Source organism: Acipenser ruthenus, chromosome 15 (genome assembly GCF_902713425.1).
Source record: "Acipenser ruthenus chromosome 15, fAciRut3.2 maternal haplotype, whole genome shotgun sequence".
In the NCBI taxonomy this organism is placed as follows: domain Eukaryota; kingdom Metazoa; phylum Chordata; class Actinopteri; order Acipenseriformes; family Acipenseridae; genus Acipenser; species Acipenser ruthenus.
The window spans coordinates 21706224-21725103 of NC_081203.1; the positions used below are offsets into that span (position 1 = coordinate 21706224).

General features: G+C 39.3%; 1 protein-coding gene across 1 annotated transcript in view; it reads left to right on the plus strand.

Moving 5' to 3' along the window:
- LOC117422237 (inverted formin-2-like) overlaps window positions 1–18600 on the plus strand; it is a 19691-nt gene extending 1091 nt beyond the window's left edge. Inside the window, exons 3-18 of the mRNA XM_058987432.1 lie at window positions 757–889; window positions 1599–2192; window positions 2747–2889; window positions 3228–3289; window positions 3945–4047; window positions 4552–4637; window positions 5839–5939; window positions 6100–6170; window positions 6410–6517; window positions 7329–7399; window positions 7661–7781; window positions 9446–9610; window positions 9980–10082; window positions 10796–10951; window positions 11910–12662; window positions 15348–18600. Of these exons, the coding sequence (XP_058843415.1) occupies window positions 757–889; window positions 1599–2192; window positions 2747–2889; window positions 3228–3289; window positions 3945–4047; window positions 4552–4637; window positions 5839–5939; window positions 6100–6170; window positions 6410–6517; window positions 7329–7399; window positions 7661–7781; window positions 9446–9610; window positions 9980–10082; window positions 10796–10951; window positions 11910–12662; window positions 15348–15403 (2826 nt within the window). The 3' untranslated portion in view covers window positions 15404–18600. The remainder of the gene's footprint in view (window positions 1–756; window positions 890–1598; window positions 2193–2746; window positions 2890–3227; window positions 3290–3944; window positions 4048–4551; window positions 4638–5838; window positions 5940–6099; window positions 6171–6409; window positions 6518–7328; window positions 7400–7660; window positions 7782–9445; window positions 9611–9979; window positions 10083–10795; window positions 10952–11909; window positions 12663–15347) is intronic.
- Window positions 18601–18880: the final 280 nt, after the last annotated feature.

Genomic DNA, 18880 nt, shown 5'->3' on the forward strand with positions numbered 1-18880 from the left:
TAATGTAAAATGAGGTTTTAAAGACGTCGGTGGTGGTGGTGTGGGGGTGGTGCAGGGCATAAATAACATTCCATATTGTAGCATCAGATTGTAAATCTCATCTATATATTATGTCTTGCTCTGTATATTTTGACTAGGTGTAGAACGATGTCAGTGACCTCAGCATAGGACAGAAACTGGAACGTTAGATTGAGCACAGCCTATCCAAACACAGCTTTCTTGACACATTGGCAACAGTCTGGGCCAGGGCCTCCCAACCCCCTGTGTCTGCTGGTTTTCATTCCAATTACTTAACTAAACCCTTAATTGAACTAAATTTGCTTAATTAGACCTTTTACCTTGTTTTCAGTTCTTAAGCAGTTGCATATTTCAAGTTAGCTATAACATTTTATAAGTAACATGAACAACTTTTTAGGCGACGAGAACAATTAAAAATGTCTAATTAAGCAAATTTATTAGCTCAATTAAGGGTCTAGTTAAGTATTTGAGAGCTCAGTTGGAATGAACCAGACAACACATGGGGTCCCCAGAACCAGGGTTTGGAAGCCCTGGTCTAGGCTCTAGAGCAGTATTTATGCCTCATGTAACTCTCTGCAACACACAGAAGCTCCATTTATACTCTCTCTGAGCAACCCGATATGTGGGCAGAGACCTGGGCCCTGCACAGAACTGGGGAGCAGTCGTGGTTAATGTCCCAGTGGGCTGGGTTAACTCTGCTCTGTAGTGACTGAGCCCGTTACCTCTTGCCTGTTTCAGGTGAGCAGCTCCCCAGCCTCTCTTCAGCTCCTGTCGATTCTTCAGGGTCTTTTGCAGTTGGGACCTGCAAACTGCAACGCCTGGCTGGCTTTGGAAGCCTTGGTAAACAGAGTCATATTGCTGGCTGATGACGGTAATCCAGGTTTATATTCTCCTCATCAGCACTTTGAAAAAACGAATGCAGCTGTGTAAGAAACCATTGCAGGGTAAAATAGCTTCTAACTGTTAGTCAATGGGTGATGTCCTAGAAATATTTAATGTAGCCTATCTCTTATGGAGGTTTCTACATGTTTACAGAAAACAATGTTAGCAGGGTTAGAAATTTGCACTATACCTCCACCCAGTTCTGGTTTTCAGAACTTGTTTATAAAATTATTGAAATTAATAGGAGCCATGAATTTGAACAATTATGCCCCTGCAAAATCCTGCTCTGAACTATACTTCTCAAAGTATGAATAAATTACCCCTCTGTGGGTTCACGATTCTGAGTTGTTCATGTGGTTTAATACATACATAATTGAGGGTTGTTCTGAAATCCAGGACTAGTGTAAGTTTACTAACCCGAAGCGGTCTCCTTTGGCAGCTAGTGCAGAGCTGTTGTCCCTCGGATACGCCTGTAAAATGAGGCGAATCGCCACAGTCTCAAAAGTGACGACTTAATGGGGCGTTCTATAGATCGACTTCCACACCCAACCTCCCTAAATTGGAGGCGATGGTAATTTAGGAACAGTCACATCTCTCCTAAACAAACAGCCTGCAGACTTCATGCCAAACGGGTGATCCACTATCCTGTTCAAAATATAATGTGCGTGTGTTTGATTTGGAATCTTTTTGCCTTGCAGCTGAAGATTCCATTGACACCATTATGGAGAGGCTTTTAGTTTGCAAGAGAAAGCCAAGTGAGCAGCAGACAGCTGAGGGGAGACCTGCCAAGAAGGTTGATGTGGGTGCACAGACTGACCAGGCGGGAAATGGATCAGAAATTCTTTGGTCTGGAGCTGGCCTGAACGCAGCACAAGCTCCCCCACCGCCCCCACCTCCTCTACCTCCACCTCTGCCATCAACAGGAGGGACACCTCCCCCTCCTCCCCCACCACCCCTCCCTGGCATGGGCAGCCCACCCCCACCTCCCCCACCCCTTCCTGGCATGTGTGGCAGTCCTCCCCCTCCACCTCCCCTGCCAGGTATGGGTGGAATGCCCCCTCCACCACCTCCTCTCCCAGGCATGGCCCCACCACCACCTCCTTTACCTGGCATGGGCAGCATGTCTCCCCCTCCACCCCCACCACCCTGTCTGGGTACAGGAGACGTGCTAGTGGCAAAGACAAGCTACGCCTTGGGATGCACTCAGACTGACTTTCACAAACCAGTCCGCTACCCAACACTCCGGATGAAGAAGCTAAACTGGCAGAAGCTGCCTTCTAATGCGGTGTCAGGTGTGTGAGCTCATGTATTGTCCCAAATAGTATCAAAGAACCCATTTATCATTTTACTTTTTCTACAATTCTGTTTTATTGTAGTTGTGGACTATTTTAATCTAAAAAATAGCATATCTAATTATTGTCAGTAAACTACTGAATCCACTCTAACCTCTTTCTGATGTACACTTGTTTTATGCACTTTGTCTTGTCATGCTGAAGGCATTGAATACAAAGTTTGGCAGTATTCATAGTATATCTGTCTGGGTGACACTGTACTCAATGTAAGAATTTCGCTGAAGAGAGAGCATCATTTTAACACTTCTCATCAAAATCCCATTAACAAACAGTAATTCAACATCTGGCCACCAGGTAACACTGTCTGATATGCAACAATCCAATTCAAACAACAAAAACCAAATATCTTTAAATGCCTAATACTGGATTGCAGTTTTGAGCTAGTATGGTCAAGTAATTTAGCAATACCTAGACCTGAACTTTAAGCTAGAATTTGGTCATTGCCAATGCAACACATCTGATAATTGATAAGTGCTCTTGCTCTCGCTCCCCAGACAGTAACTCCATGTGGACCTCTGTGCAGAGAATGGACAGCCCCCTAGAGCCAAATTACTCCAGCATTGAGCAGCTCTTCTGTCTGCCTGTGACTCAGTCCAAAGAGGAGGCAGCTACCCCTGTCAAGAAGCCTCCCAAAGAGGTGGGCCTTATATCTCTGCTCATGAAAGGAAGTTTACTGTGTAAGCTGTATTTATCACTGGAGGATGTTGGCCTGGTGTTCTCTAGTTATTGAGAATCTTACCAATCCATTGCATTGTAATTTCTATTACAAAATAAAATGCTACACTAATGAAAATCCTAACACCTCTTTAAACTGATTCTGACCTTAACGTTTCCTAGCATGTGGTTTCTTCAGTTCTATGTTGTGCTTCTTTTGTGTTGTCATAGGAAATAACAGCCTTGACTTGTGCAAATGTTTGGTTTTGGCTTTATACAGAGTGTTCTTTTTAATAACTGACCATGCCATTTTATTAACAGATTACGTTTCTTGAACCTAAGAAGAATCTTAATTTGAACATATTTTTGAAGCAATTTAAGTGGTGAGTAACTTTTTTATAATCTAAAATGATGTATTCTTAATGTGTTAAATGGCACTTCCTTAGGGACATTTTAGCATGCTTGAAATGTTCAGGCCTTGCAGAATATAGCTTTAGTATTTTATTATTTTTTATTCACACATCTTGGGTAACTGTTACTCAAGAACGTTCACCAGGATAGAGATTGTTTCCTTCTAACGCATTACATGTGTCCTCCTGCAACGTTGCTGCTACTCTGAAATGAGCAGAGAATTGTGGGAACAGGAAACCAGCATAGAGTGTGATCTGGATGCACTGCGACCCTTTTGTTTTTGCCTGGTGAACACTCAAGTAAATGTTGAGAAATGTGTTGTCCAGTTGAGTTATGAACCGTGCTGTGAATAAACGTTTATACAGTTATGGCAATATGTTTAAAAATGATAACGCTGCGATACGGACAACACAGGACACAGCAAACTTAATGCGTTTCTTTTAAACTTTTGCAGGGAGTTCTGTAACACTTTAAGATGGTTGAACCAGCTGAATTCTAAGCTGCTAAATAACTTTACCCATCAACAAATATATTCTCTAGATGAGATTTCCTCTGTATTTTCAGCCCAACACACCTCCTGTCTAATTGTCCTTGACTGGTACCTGACCATGCTTTTCATTCCACTAGTTCCAACGAGGAGGTCGTTCACATGATCAAGAGTGGAGATCGTTCCAAGTTTGATGTGGAAGTTTTGAAACAACTTTTGAAGCTGCTGCCTGAGAAGCATGAAGTAAGTAAATAAGCCCCCTGACTACTACTCTGTGAAACTTGACTTGCTGTTAACTTTCGTCCAATATTGTCTACAGTAATGTCACACTTCAATAGTGCATGCATCTGGATAACTGCTTATCCAGTTGTCATGAAACGTGGTGTTGACATTATTTCACATAATGAGAGAATCACATTCTGGGGAGATATGGAGGTGTCACACTTAAATTTTTGAATATATATGGAGAATTGTGATTAATAATTTCATTAGTTGTTTTTATATACTATTCCGTGTTTACTGTTCTGTCCTGGCCATCCTCTTTGTTCTCGTGCTGATGGCTCTAATTTTATATTTACAGCTGTGGTGGAGGATGTGTGTTACTGACATACTTGTTTCCATGTTGATTTTGTATGGATGAAGCTACAAGTTGGTCCGGTCTTGTCTTGCACTTGCTTTGTTAAAGATTTTCATTGTGATATTTTTTTCATTCCTGCCTGTATCTGACATTACTGTCTGTTTCCACAGATAGCAAATCTAAAATCATTTCAAGGCGAGAAGGAGAAACTGTCTAAACCAGATGCATTCTACCTCCTCCTCCTTGGCGTGCCAGGGTAAGTGATCGGCTGTTTATACATGCTGCATCTCCACGGCTTCAATGAGTGACTTGTAAGTTTTGTTATGTACCAATGCTGGCTCTTCAGTGCATTATCAAGATCAAGGCCTGAGTGGTTTTATTTTTCAGATACTGTAAAGTGTTTGTTTTATGCATGCACAAGAGCTTTGTAATTCTGAGCTTTGTAAAAATGTTCCATGACTTTGGTCTTCCTGAGCTGGAATGACCTGTTAATGATGAGTTGAAAAAATTATATTGGTTATCTAAGATGAGATGTTAAGTTGATTTACAATGTTGCTATTTTTGATGGAACAGAAACCCAGATATGTTTTCTGAAAGCATGTTTTACCATTAACGCTAAGGAAGTATCAATAAATAGACATTGCCCTATGCTGGATATTATCAGTGTGTGGAATAGCACATTACGTGTAATGCATTACTGTAATCTGATTACATTTCAGTAACTTGTAAATGTAATAGTTCCTTTTTTAGACGGATAATGAAATGTGGGAATGGATTACATTTGATGTGGGGAAAAAATAAGTTACTTTTCCTTGTATTTCAAAAAAAAAAAAAGCATACCGTGGATATCCGAAAGCTTTTCAACAGTGCAACACATCATGCAAACGCACTTTTATACATCATCTTGTTAGAAAAATGGCATCGCAGGAGGGAACGAGTGGGTTTAATAGCTGGATCTTCAAAGAATATTTTGAGCTGCAGCCTGACCAAAGCAAAAAAAAAAAATGTACCTGGGAAGTATCTAATGTAGTAATAAATTAAAAAAAAATGTTTTAGCAGACACCTTTTAACCAAGGCGGCTTACAGACTAGGGTGTATGAACTATGCATCAGCTGCAGAGTCAGTCACAACAACATCTCACCGAAAGACAGAGCACAAGGAGGTTAAGTGACTTGCTCAGGGTCACACAATGAGTGAGTTGGGATTTGAACCGGGGACCTCCTGGTTACAAGCCCTTTTCTTTAACCACTGGACCACACCGCCTCCTTGTAACTGTAACTAGTTATATTGTTTTCAAACTAATAAGTTATTCTAACTAGTTACAATTTTGTACAGGTAACTAACGGATTACTATTTAACAGTAACTATCCAACGCTGGATGTTATACAAACAGTTAGAAATTGCGCTCCTCTCTCTCTCTCTCTCTCTCTCTCTCTCTCTCTCTCTCTCTCTCTCAGCTACCAATTAAGGATTGAGTGCATGCAGTTGTGTGAGGACACCGCCTCGGTAATGGAGATGCTGCGCCCAAAAGTGGACTTGATCGAAGCAGCATGTGACAGTAAGTAATGCTGCAACTCAGGAAATAGGTGACCTCTGTCATGCCTGTTTTACACCTCTGGATGTAAATCCCTGGAGATACGGGTATAGAGAACCGTTCATCCAATTGTGACAAACCTTGGTATTGTAATGTGAACTTGTTTTTCTTTTGTAATTGGCAGGTCTGTTGGCCAGCAGTAGATTACCAAGCTTCTGTAAACTGCTTCTAAAAGTTGGAAACTTCTTAAACTATGTAAGTGTTACATTTAAAAAGTAAGTTCTGTCACCTAATCTCTCGAAGTCTTGCACTGGACCTAATGCTTTTTGAATCTGGCCAAATGTCCTTTACATATATAATGGCGTAGTTTAGTATACTAAAAACCTTGTATTTGACAACTAATTGTTCTTCAGCAGTGTTGTGAAGTTGCTGAATATAGCAAGGGATCTATACTGATAACCACTATAATTAAATGTTTCTCTTTATCTCGGTAGGGAAGTCACACAGGCAACGCAGAGGGGTTTAAAATAAGCACACTTCTGAAGCTGACTGAGACGAAGGCAAACAAGTCCCGTATCACACTGCTGCACCACATGGTGGAGGTGGGGCACAGGCTGGAGTGTATGAGGATTCTACTGTTCATTAGTCATTGTAGCTAACAATACTGTGGTGTATGAGCATCCTACTGTACATTAGTCATTGGAGCAAAAATGCCATACAGTTTCACCACCTTTTATTAAATAGGTCTCGGGTGTGCAGTTTTGAAAGAAACACGTGTTTTCGCAAACTTTCATTTTCAAACATGGCATCTGGTTCTCAAGTACGGTATTAAACGCTGTGTAGTGTAGACGCTAACCGTATTTAGCACTTTTAAGCCGGTTAAAGGCAGCTAATATGATTTAAAGGCATAGTGTGGACAGGGCTTAAGGCATAGAAACAGCTTCCTGTAACTTAGTGGTACAAAATATGTTTTTAAATGAAAATACATAAATATACCATGTCTGTTTAAAAATTGAGACCTTTTTAGCTCATGGAAGTGTAAACCAGATGTCATTGAAGTTATTTTATTGGCTGCAATTACATTGTCAGTCAAAACTACAAGAAGATTGTCTCTTTCAGTGTTGAACCAGTACAAATCTAAACTGAAATATTTGACCTAGGTGGAGAAATTAATTTTTGGGCTGTCAATTAAATTTCATTGCATAGAAAGTTTACAGGAACCGGTAGAATTGCATTTTATTGCTGAATTTGGTCAGACTCCCATTTGACTAAGCTGTATTGTCTTTAGCAGATCTTTAGTTTATTGCAATGCTTGTAAAAGGTCTTGAATGGTTATTGCGTTTTTGGTAGTGGCTCGCTTTCATTTTAATTCTGTGGTGTGTTTGTGTGTTGGTTGTTTTTTTTTTTTTTAAGGAAGCGGAACAAAACCACACAGATTTGTTGGAACTTCCCAATGATATCGAATGTTGTTCAAAAGCAGCTGGGTAAGAAATCCAATTTCATTTTTAAAAGTGTGATTTAATGATTTGCCCATGTCTACCACTGGAATAATTTTTCATACTGTTTTGATGAGTAAGCTGTAAATTGCCTATATGTATCAGCACCCAACTACAAAAAGCAATGTGCCATAGGGTTTGATACTGAAAAGGGCACTAGCCAAAACATTTGTCTACTTGACTCGTCGATTTTGCAGCATGAATGCTTATAAAACAGACGCTGATTGCTGATGTATGTTCAACCCGCAGTATAAGTATTGACTCAATCCAGGCTGAAGCGAGTTCTCTAACCAAACGACTGAAGGAGACTTCTGGTAAAATAGCATCATCTATAGAAGAGGTTAAGCTGCAGTATGCAAAACTTACACAGGTGAGTTAAACCACTCTGTAACAAGCCATGTAACTTCAACCAGTGTTTCAATGACAGTACAAATCGTTTCCAGCAGGGCTGAATACCTGTATGATACAACTGATGTATTTGATTGTGATCTACTGCGCTTGGACAGGGCTATGTAAATCAGAATGCTGAGGTTTATAGAGGCATTCGTACATCTGTCAGATTTTCATTTTTAGAGTATCTGCAGTGGATTTAAGTCATGGTGATTGTAGCTTTTCATGTTACTGATGACTGGCAGGGAATCAGTGTCACTAGTCCATTGGTATGTTGCACTGAAAATTGAACATAGAGAGCCGTGAGAGGGTTCAGGCTAGCCAATAGGAATGTAAATCATAAGAACATTTTTTATTTTTATTTAATAAATGCAGGATTTCTTCCAATATGTGTGTGTGTTCCAATTTTAGAAATTCTTTATCTTCCCTGAAATAAATAAATCCCGCCATACCACTCCTGATTTAGCTTTGCAGGTTTATGTTGCATTTCCAGTCAGTGTACAACCGAGTACAGTAATAGTTATGGAGCGGCTTCTCAAACATCCGAGAAATGACAATGAACATAATGAAAGCAGTAGCACTTCTACCAGTGCAAATAACCTCACTCACTGACTAAAGGCATCAAAATCTAAACTTTGCATGGGAGTCCTGAGTTAGGATGCGCAATGTCATAAGGGAACTTGAGCCAAGAAAGTCTGGGAAACCCTGTTCTAATGATGGTGTGTATATCTATCTATCTATCTATCTATCTATCTATCTATCTATCTATCTAGCCATTTGAATGTAAACCAGTAACAGTCCATTCATACTGCTAAATGATTATCTGAAGCCAGTGGTCAATGCAGTCATTGTAAACATGATATCATTGTTATATGTAGGTCACAGTTTAATGTTGGGTCAATATATTATCAATGATATTTTCAAATGGGAGGTATTCCTTTTCACTTCTGCATTTATTCAGAATATCACTGGATGTGTGCTTCTGCTCCGGTTCACTTGGGAGCATTCCAAATGCAATACCAAGTTTACACGATGGGAAATTACTTCTGTGTTCCACACATGCTGTCTTGCTTGTATACGTAGTGACTCAGTTTACCAGCAGTATGTATTGTAATGTGATTTAGCTATCCTGGCCAAGTCAGTCCTTAAGAGTCTGGTATATTTTTGTACCTCGTCGATGCTTTCCTTCGTATAACAAACCTGTTTACCTCTTAAAATACCTGGACGAGTGAGCGGGCTCAGGACTTTCTATATCTGGACTGTGGCTTGGCCCTTTGACCCGGCTGGCATGTATAACCATGTTCCACATGGCACTGCAGGGTGTATTTTACACTAGTAGAGGGTGGCTGCTACTATGCACCACTGTTGCTAGTGAGATGACCTCAAATCCTCTTGAATTAGTGTTTGTATAAATCTGAAAATTGTAACCATGTTCTTGTTGTGAAAGATTCCATAAGTGGTAAGGTTCGATTCATGTACTGTATTTCATTTTACTGTTTGGAATGAAGAAATGTACCAGGTATCTTTTTATACTATAGTCATTTAACCAGAATACATTTATTTATAAATAATATTTATTTGTACCCAGACTGACTTCCAAAAATGTGTCCATGGATTTTTGATATTTTTTTTTTTTTTTAAAAGGAGAGTCTTGCTGCCTCTGAAGAGCTCGAGGATCGCTTTGGTGTCATAGAAGCCAAGAAGAAAGACCTGGCCCTGTACCTGTGTGAGGACCCTGCCAGGCTGTCTCTGGAGGAGTTATTTAATACCATCAAGACCTTCAGAGATCTGTTCCTGAAGGCAATTCAGGTGCAGCCACCTGCATGGCTCTGTCATCCAGAGGCTGGTACAGTAGCTTGCTGACAGCCTCTGTCAAGCTCCTAAGCTTTTGTGTGGAGTTGCTTCTGTGAGGGAAGCTAATTGGACACTCCAGTTATTTACCCTTGTGTTCACATGGTCAATAAAACCGTGTTTCCTTTATTAAATGATAGAAGCACAACATACTACTGTACCATTTTTATGTGAACTAGCGTTTTGTTACCTGGATATCTATAGCTTTGTATTATTCATTTTAGTTCTTGGTCATTTGCTTATTTGTAATGATCACAATTGCAAAACGTTATATTTGAATTCACTTTTATCTAGAGTACAGAAAGTAGATTCTAGTTTGTTTTCCAGGATAACAAGACCAGGAAGGAACAAGCTGCCAAGGCAGAGAAGAGGAAGAAGCAGCTTGAAGATGAAGACTCCAAGAGACAAAAGGGAGAGGATGGGAAGATTAGTAAGTGTCGGACGCAAGATGGAACCCCTCTAATTTTGTGTCTGTGGTGTTTTGTTATTTTTTTTCTCTCAAATATACTATCCAATTTTTTAGGGGGTCCAGCAAGCAATTTTTAGCTTTTACATGTTAATCATACATTTGTACAGGAACGACAAAGATTGCAATATGGGAAAAACATTAGCGGAAGTATATTTTGAGATTTTGTCAATGTAAAATGGCTCAGACACTCAATACAGGTCTGATAATATATAGCTAAGCATGTTGGCATTTTGTACTCTCTGAACTTGTCAATGTTTGTATTCATTCCAGCTCTACTAGCTTCAAATATGAAAAATAAATGTATATTGGCATATGACATTTATAAAACATTATTGGAACTCCACATTCAAAAAGCTGCACTATACAACAGAACATTTTAGTGGAATTCCAAATAAGCCAGCTGTCACACTTGTTTTTTGGTCCAGAAGTAACTAAGTGGGTTGTGAAATTGCTTTCAGGGGCAAGGATTAGTTACTTTGGGTGTTGGGTGAACTCTACTCGAAGCGTGAAGAGAAATGGCAGCTTGTCCGCTCAGATTCACACTGTGTTTAAGCCAGTGATGATGGTGGACTTGAATTCTTGACAATTTTTGCACAGAAGGCAGCGAGTTATGTGTGCCTCTCTTTCCCCTTCAATGACAAGATTAATCCAGATGTCTCTTTGCCCCCATGCAGTTCGTAAAGGCCTCCCGAAGCAGGAAGAGGAGTGTGTTATCGACTCTCTCCTGGCGGACATCCGGAAAGGCTTCCAGCTGAGGAAGACTGCACGGGGCAGGTGCGAATCAGAGTGCACTCCTACTAGTGAAACACATAGAGGTAAAACAGAGTCTGGTAAGAATGAGAAACCTCCATGTACCTGCATTGCCAGCAGCCATGCCTCGCAACTAATCCAGCTAGTCGGCTTTGCTTTGCACTTGGAAAAGAGCAGTTTTCTAGTATAGAAGAATAACTGCCTAATCATGCATGCTGCTTGCACAGATATTGTACTAAATATCCCATTTGCTAGCACCAGTAACCATGATGCATGAGTATTTCAAGCAATCGCTTTTTTTTTTTTTTTTTAATCTTTCAACACTGCAGACTTGTAATATAGGTGTTAAACATATCTTAAAACTGCAGACAACTTCAGTAGTATAGGAAAGTTCTGGCAATCTGGTGTACCCTTGAATGCTGAGGTTGTAGAACACACTGAGACTGCACATGCAGTACTGTGTTCCATTGTGGTCCCTGGCTGAAAGGTATGACAAAGGTTGAGTTGTATTTGGCCTAGAATAAAGAAGGGTGACTTGACTGAAGTTTGTAAATCCTTTTAAAGGAGATGATAAAAGTTAAGATGGTAATTGAGTGGAGAAAAAAAATACATAGACTGGGTTACCAAGCCATGCTGTTGCTGCTGACTCCTTAAGATCTATTAAGAGGCAAGTTGACCAAGTTCTAGGATCAGTTCACTACTAGGAACCGGACAAGCATTGTTCCATCCTTGTGTTCCATTAGTTTTGTGTAGAAGATGGAATGTAGTTGAATTTCCGTCGGGGATATGCTGTTGGTGCCCATGACAAGTGCCAGTTGATTTTATTTAAAGGCTTGGAAGAAAATATAAGAAAACTTTAAAATTTTTATAACTTCCTAATGTTGCAGGTGTGTTTTAAATTACATTTTTTTATTGTAATTTTATTTACTATTTAGTGTGTGCTGTTTTACTGTAATCCCATGGCCTTAAATGATAGGTAGGAGACTGCAACCAAACTGAAGCCTGTTCTGTGTGGTTTTTTTGTTTTTAACTCTTCAGGCAAAAATGTCAGTGCTGCAGGGGAAGAAGCAAAAGCCTTGGTTTCCAAGGCAACCAAAACCAACAGCCGTCGGCCACATTGCGCAGTTGGAATGGACAAAACAAGCAGTGTCATCTTGCCCCCTTCTGAACCAGACCTTGCAGTACAAGAGGAGGATACTAGTGCTGCATGTTCAAAGCAAGGCCTTCCTCCCTGCCTAGACACTACAGAAAGAAACGCTACAAAACACAGCCCACCCACGGTGACTCCCGTAGACACAGGGAATAATGGGAATCAATTGGACAATAATGGAGATGACACCCAGGAGGAATCTGGTTTCCCTGCTCTATGTGAACCTGCTTTAGCTAGCCACACACTTCATGTTCTAAATGAGCGGCGTGAGGGTAATGGGGATGTTGATAGGAAAGTGGGCCACAAGCCCAGTGCCACACAGTTTGAACTCAACGGAAACAGTAAAGATGAAAGTGCAACACAGGTTAAGCACGGTGATCCAGATGCACTTCTGCTTGAATCTGCCGTGCACACTGACAGCAATGGCAATGACAGCCCCCGAAATACTGCTTTAGACAAGACGGCGAGAGAGAGCGACGTTCCTGATGGTATGAAGGGGGCGAGTGTCTCTGAAGAGCCATCGCCAGCAGTAGAATCTGAGCAAAGCACTTCCGGTACACGCAAGTCCACAAACTCTCAGAAATCTGCAGACAAAGGGCTGTCTAAACACGTGGGGAAGAATAAAAAGAAGAGTGGTGAAGGTAATCCCAAAATAGTTTTTGTGAAACTACCTAAAATATAGAAATATGCAGAATAAAGAGTGTGCGTATCTCTGTAAATATAAATATTTAATTTAAATATGGTCTATTACCTACAAGTGCAGTGCATTTAAAAAGGAAGAGTTCACTAAACTGCAGTTGTTTTTGAGGAATATTATGTTAGGAGTTTTGTGTTTCATAGGCATTCGGTAGCTATTTAATATTCTTGTATGTTGGCACTTGCTTAAGGTCCTTTTTTGTTCATGTTTTTGAATTTGTTTTCTACTTTTCACATAGGTGAAACTTAAGCAAACCAACAAAGTGTAAAATCTCTTGAATGCCATCCAAGTTCAACCACACTTCAGTCTGACTGATCAAACTAGAATACACTTTTGCTGCTCTCAATAGACAAACTCATACTTGGTCTTTTTAAGAGTGTGCCTGTTGATGAAATTTGTTTCTTTGGGTATTTGGAAAAGGAACAGGTCATTAAGAAATGTGTTTTGTGTCGTTTTCAAGAACTACAATACTACTCTGAGACCAATGTAATCGATAACCAGAAAGTCAAGCACATAATGCAAGGGCTTTCTTTTATCAGTGCATATTATCAGAAGGAAAATATTTACACTGCATTAATAAGGGGGTCATATAGGATTTTTGACCTTCCGTACCACAGGTACTTTCAGCTATGCAAACGGTTGCAACCATTTCTGAACATTTGTTCTCCTGTTGACATAAGCTAGCAGACTGGAGAAGCAGTGAGTAAAACGTTTGCGTAGCTGAACGTAGGTCAGAGCTCCATTGGTAGATTCTATTAAATGTACCTGGAAAGGACAATCGATAGGTTACTAGTAAAATTAACTAACCTATTACTTCCGTGTGTCAAAGGGCTGCCACGACCCTCGGAATTCTCTTGCTGTGGCTTCAAGAAACAGAAATCTAGTATTTCAGCTATTTTTCCTAGTACACTTCTGCCCCTAGTAGATTTGAGGCAAAGGGCCTTTCTGGCACAAGGCTCTGTTGTCCATACAACAAAAAACTGAAAACAAGCACTTTTCACTAAATAAAACATGTTTGATGAAATCATGTAAAAATATTAGTTACCACTAGGGTTGCCACCTGGGCCCCATCATTTCGGAACACTGTGGGTCATGACAGGGTTTTTAAGTTGCACTTAAACTGAAAGAAATAAACATGTGAACTGAGCACTAAACACATGCTTAATTTATACTGCTTCTTAATTATCCGAATCATTGTGATAATACAAATCTTACAAAATAAAAAAAAGCATCTTAAATAAACGTGCGTAGGTTTATTCAAGGTACTTTATTTTGTAAAATTAGTATTTCAGTTATCAATATTTAAAAGTTGTTATTTATATCCTGTTAATTAATAATATATAGCCCTAATTTTGTCACTGTCTCTCAATTAAATAACACTGATCAGGTGTTCACGCTGTCTGGTGTCAGGAATAGTGAACAGTTGGTCAGTATTAATGATCTGAGAGGGAGAAGGCGGTATACTATTAGAAACTATAAAGAAACTTTAAAATATGTTTTTAAAACTATTAATAAAATAAATATGGGTGATGGTACTTATTTAAAAAGCTATTATTATATTGTCTTGCTGCCTCGAGATAATTAATTAATCAACCGAATCAATTTAGCTAAGGTTTAGCGCTCAATTCATGTGTTAATTTCCTTCATTTAAAGGCAACTTCAAAATCCTATTGTCTCAAGGTGTTCTGGAATTATGGGGCCACGTGGCAACCCTAGTTGCCACCCTACATCCAACCGTTTTAGATTATTTGGATGTTGTTTAGGCCCAGTGGTCAAGTACCAGGTGCTACATTATTAAAGTTTCAGTTAATACTGTGTATGATGTCTACATCAAATAAAAGCTTCAGTCAAGATCTATCCAGTTGTACAGATCCAAGATATAAAGCAGGGGTCTTCAACCCTGGTCCTGGAGCGCCCCAATGCTGCAGGTGCTATAGGTGTCTTTACATCGTCAGTGGCTAAAGATCTGGAACACAAGCTAATCTTGACAAATTAAGCCAATAATTGGTTTTATTAAGTAAGTGAGAGCTCGGTTGAAATGAAAACCAGAACACCCTGTAGTTCTCCAGGACCAGGGTTGGAGATCCCTGATCTAAGGTAATCGACTTGGCTCGCTTGGCCTAACCAACATCCCATAATATAAATGGTTGAACCAAGTCTCAACTTCAAGGTAACTAGGTGTGCAACTGTCACATTTTAAATTATTTCATTCAATGTAATTGTAAAAAATAATAATAATAAAAGAAACAGGTTTTGGATAGTAGTTTAAGGAAGTCCTGGCTACAAGGTTTTGTTTGCTTCATAACTTGCGTCTGTACCAGGCTTTTTCAATTCCACTGAGCAAAATTGCAATTGGCAGTATTCTGTTAAAATAGCTTCTCAAAGTGGCAACAAATTACTTAAATCGAAGTCACTGTTAGTCAATTAAATTGGCTTCAAATGAAAGCAGTTGAACAATATTATGTCTCTAAAACATATATTCCAGTTCCAAAGAACAGTTTTGCAACTGTTTAAATAATTTATCTTGAATGTACTCTATAACCTGCCAATCAGCCTTTATAGTCTCATAACTGGATTGTGTCATTTGCTTGAAGTTAATATTTTAGTATGTTTCTTTTTTAAACAACAGCAGTTTACAAGGAAAATGGACACACAAAATCAAAAAAAGGTTGTAATTTACAGTGAGGTAGGTAAAAACGGGTGTGTGTTACACTAACATTGTCAAGGGGGTGTCCATGTGATTTAATTACAGCTCTCGTCACTAACGCATACACAAATCTAACACGGTCTTTGTTTTTAACCAACTGTATTGCCTTCCCATCAGATGTACAGTACCTTTACTTGTCCTACTCCAATAACCTTCAAATCAATACTGACTCTAAAACTTTATACTCCTTTTTTCTCTGAGTAATTGAAATGCACAGACAGGAATATAAATAATACTTGGAGCTCTGGGACTTTGGATTTTCATATGCCATTCATAGCAGCTGTTGCTCTTGCCTGATAAGTTGTGGGGCACGATCCTTGCTAAGATTAATACCAGTACATTGGATCTCCACACAGACAGACCCTCCCCACTTCCAGCCCTGGCTGAAGTACAGTTACTATAATTTAAGATACTGATGGTGCAAAATCACACATGACACCAAAGTAATTATTTTCCCTATATTTATTTTTGTGTCCCAGGGACAGAACAAAGGTACGTAAACACAGCAGGGGGTCCTGTTACAATTTAAGAGTGAAAGTGAATTTTATTAGTTCGTTTTTTTAGTTTAGCAATAATGTTGCTTGTATGACTAGGCCTTAATGGTGTAAGTAAGGTAGTGAAAGGGTTGCGTGGCAAAACAACCAGTAAATAGGATCTCCAGAGCCCTGATTGACTCTGCAACAATTCCACCGTCTTTGACTACTGCACCAAAAAGATGCATAACGGCAAAGAAAGCACAAGCTGAAGCCCTTGAAAGTCACTGTTTTTCTTTTTTTGCCTCAAGATATGGAGTCTGTCACCTGCAGGTCCTCTGCTTGATTCTGAACCAAGATTGAAAGTTATGTAAAAGCAATTCATACCTGGAGGCTACTTGGGAGCTCTGTATTAAATATGTAATAGCGATCAAGGCCCAATAAGTTCATAATTCAGTGAATTGCTTTTGTGTGATTTAAGGAATCAAAGCCTCAATACACTAGCAGTTTTAAGGGGAAATGTTGCAACATATATAGCCATCAAAAGTTGGAATGTATATTCCAGACTCTAGGAATCTGTCAATGGGCTTTTGCCGTACCAGTCTGCCATAGTTGCTGGTGACCATTGCCATAAACAATTGCTAGTGTGTGGAAGATCACATAGTTGATTGGCTGCCAAGACTGCTGTTACGGAAGAGGTGATGTTGCCCTGTGACCACCCTCTACTGTGTTACTAACTGTTGTTTTTGTATTTTATTTTTGCAGGTGGACCACGGAAGAAAGGCAAGACAAAAGCCAAAAGGACATGTTGAGTTTGGGCAGGGGCTGTGCCTTTCTATATGGTGTTATCATTTTGCAAAACTGTATGATATTGTACTTCTTTGCTGACTCCCTGATAATGCCGTGAAGCTAATATTCAAGTGTTGGTCAAAGAAGACTTTTTGGGTTGAATCACAGGATTTACTTCCGGCCATCCCATGAATTCAAGGATCTAAAGAAACGAGTGCCAGTGATTAAGCTGGTCTTGCTTCAGAGCCAGTGGTTAAAGGGAAGCGTTAAGGAAAAGACTACCAGCGATAGACACACTCTTCAGGATTAAAGGGACATGCTTATAAAATCATTGTCATAATTTTTTGTGAAAGAAATACACCAGTAATGTTACAAAACTAATATCATTTTGAAATTCACAGCCATAAATGTATTCCTGAGCTCTTGAACAAGGAAGTAAGTGATGATTAGAGACCAACCACTGATGAGAGTTGCCTGTAGGGTCAGTAGTCTCCAATGATCAGACTACCCACAAGCTGATATTTAAGGACCCTCTAAGTTTACACCATTCAGCTTTCCTTATCAAATTGAATGTGTGTAAGAGGAAAAAAAAACAACATGATGTCACATGAACAAAAAAATAAAATTTGTATTGTTCTCCCTCAAATATGACAACTAGCGACAGGTCATAATAGAGAAGTGGTCTTAGTACAGTAGATTTAAAATTGGAAAGGGACAGAAAGAAAGGGGTGTTAATGTTGAACGGGTCTTCATATGATGCTGGTCACAAGGAAGGAGTTCACTATATGGGGGGAAAAAAGATCAAAAAGAAAATATTCTTAATTGATACATATTGCTATCAATTCTCTATTTATTTTTTTACAAAAGACACTTTCCCACAGATCAGCAGTAAAGTGATAAGGCGAGCGCTGTACGTAGCGAGCACACATAACCAAGCAAAGCCGTCCTTGCTTTTCTTAACACACTATTTCCTTTCTACATGTGCTGTCTTTCAGCTTCCTTTTAGAAAACTCTTATAAATGAAACCTGGCCTGTTGAATAACACTGCTCAAATAAAAAAAAAGCTTTTAAATCAGGGCCAAATTGTCTAAGCACGTACTTAATAGCTGCTTCTGTGCCCGTGTTTCTAAGTGGTATAAAAGCTAAAGTTATAACATTTTAATAGTGTTAATTCAAGGGCCCCCGTGCAGTGTTCTTGCTTCCTTTTGTAACATTCATTTTCAGAAAAAAACAAAACCAGTGTAGGCCCAAGCTTTATCCAAGCTCCATGTAAATGCGTGTGGTTGCTGCTGCTATTCTATACTGTATGCATACTTACAGAAGATTGTAAAGTGGTTCAATTCAATGACAATAAAAGAGAGTCCATGCCCTCCCTTATAAAAGTATACAGCGGTAAATTTGCAGTCATTTTGCAGTTTTCCCATGTTATATTGTCCAGTTACTATAGTTTACCAGTTTACCATGGTTTGCCTTTTTAGAAAACTTCAGGAGGAAGGACTGGCCCCATACTTATTATGTCAACTGTTAACCAGTCAGATTATAAATAAACCTGACACCCGTCTTATGCACAATTGGTCACATCCCTCCACCTCCACCAATCGCCCTCCCTTATTTCTGTACTGCCGGCCAGGTAGTGGTCCGTCACAGCAAGCAGGTTTGAGGCCAACTGACTCCTCTATATCTTACCTATTATATATACTGTAAACTGTCTTGGCATTTATACTGTTTACAAAACACTAGTTGGAACTCCCTCATATTACCTGTATCAATAGGTTTGTATTTTCTATTGATTATTATTCTAAGCAGCACACAATCATAACAATATTCTGCATGTATCTGATAACTTTGTATACAGAACTGTAGTTCTTTATATTGGTTTGCCTTCATATCTTAAATAAAACCATGAAATGCAATTCCTGCTCTTTGTTTGTGTTTGCCTGAGGCAGGGTTTCATGATATACAGTAGGTCACCATCCATGTAACATACAAAAGAATGATACAGAAAATCCCCACAGAAGATAAAGCCTTTAATAGCTCAGCTGTATCAGCTCATCTGTATCAGTACAGTGAAAGGGTATGTTACCATGAGCTCTGCATTCACAGCATGAGGAAGTAACCTGTAATAAATGTACAAACAAAGTCTACAAAATTTTGGACAACAGTTTTTATAGATACAGCCTTCATTAGTCCTAG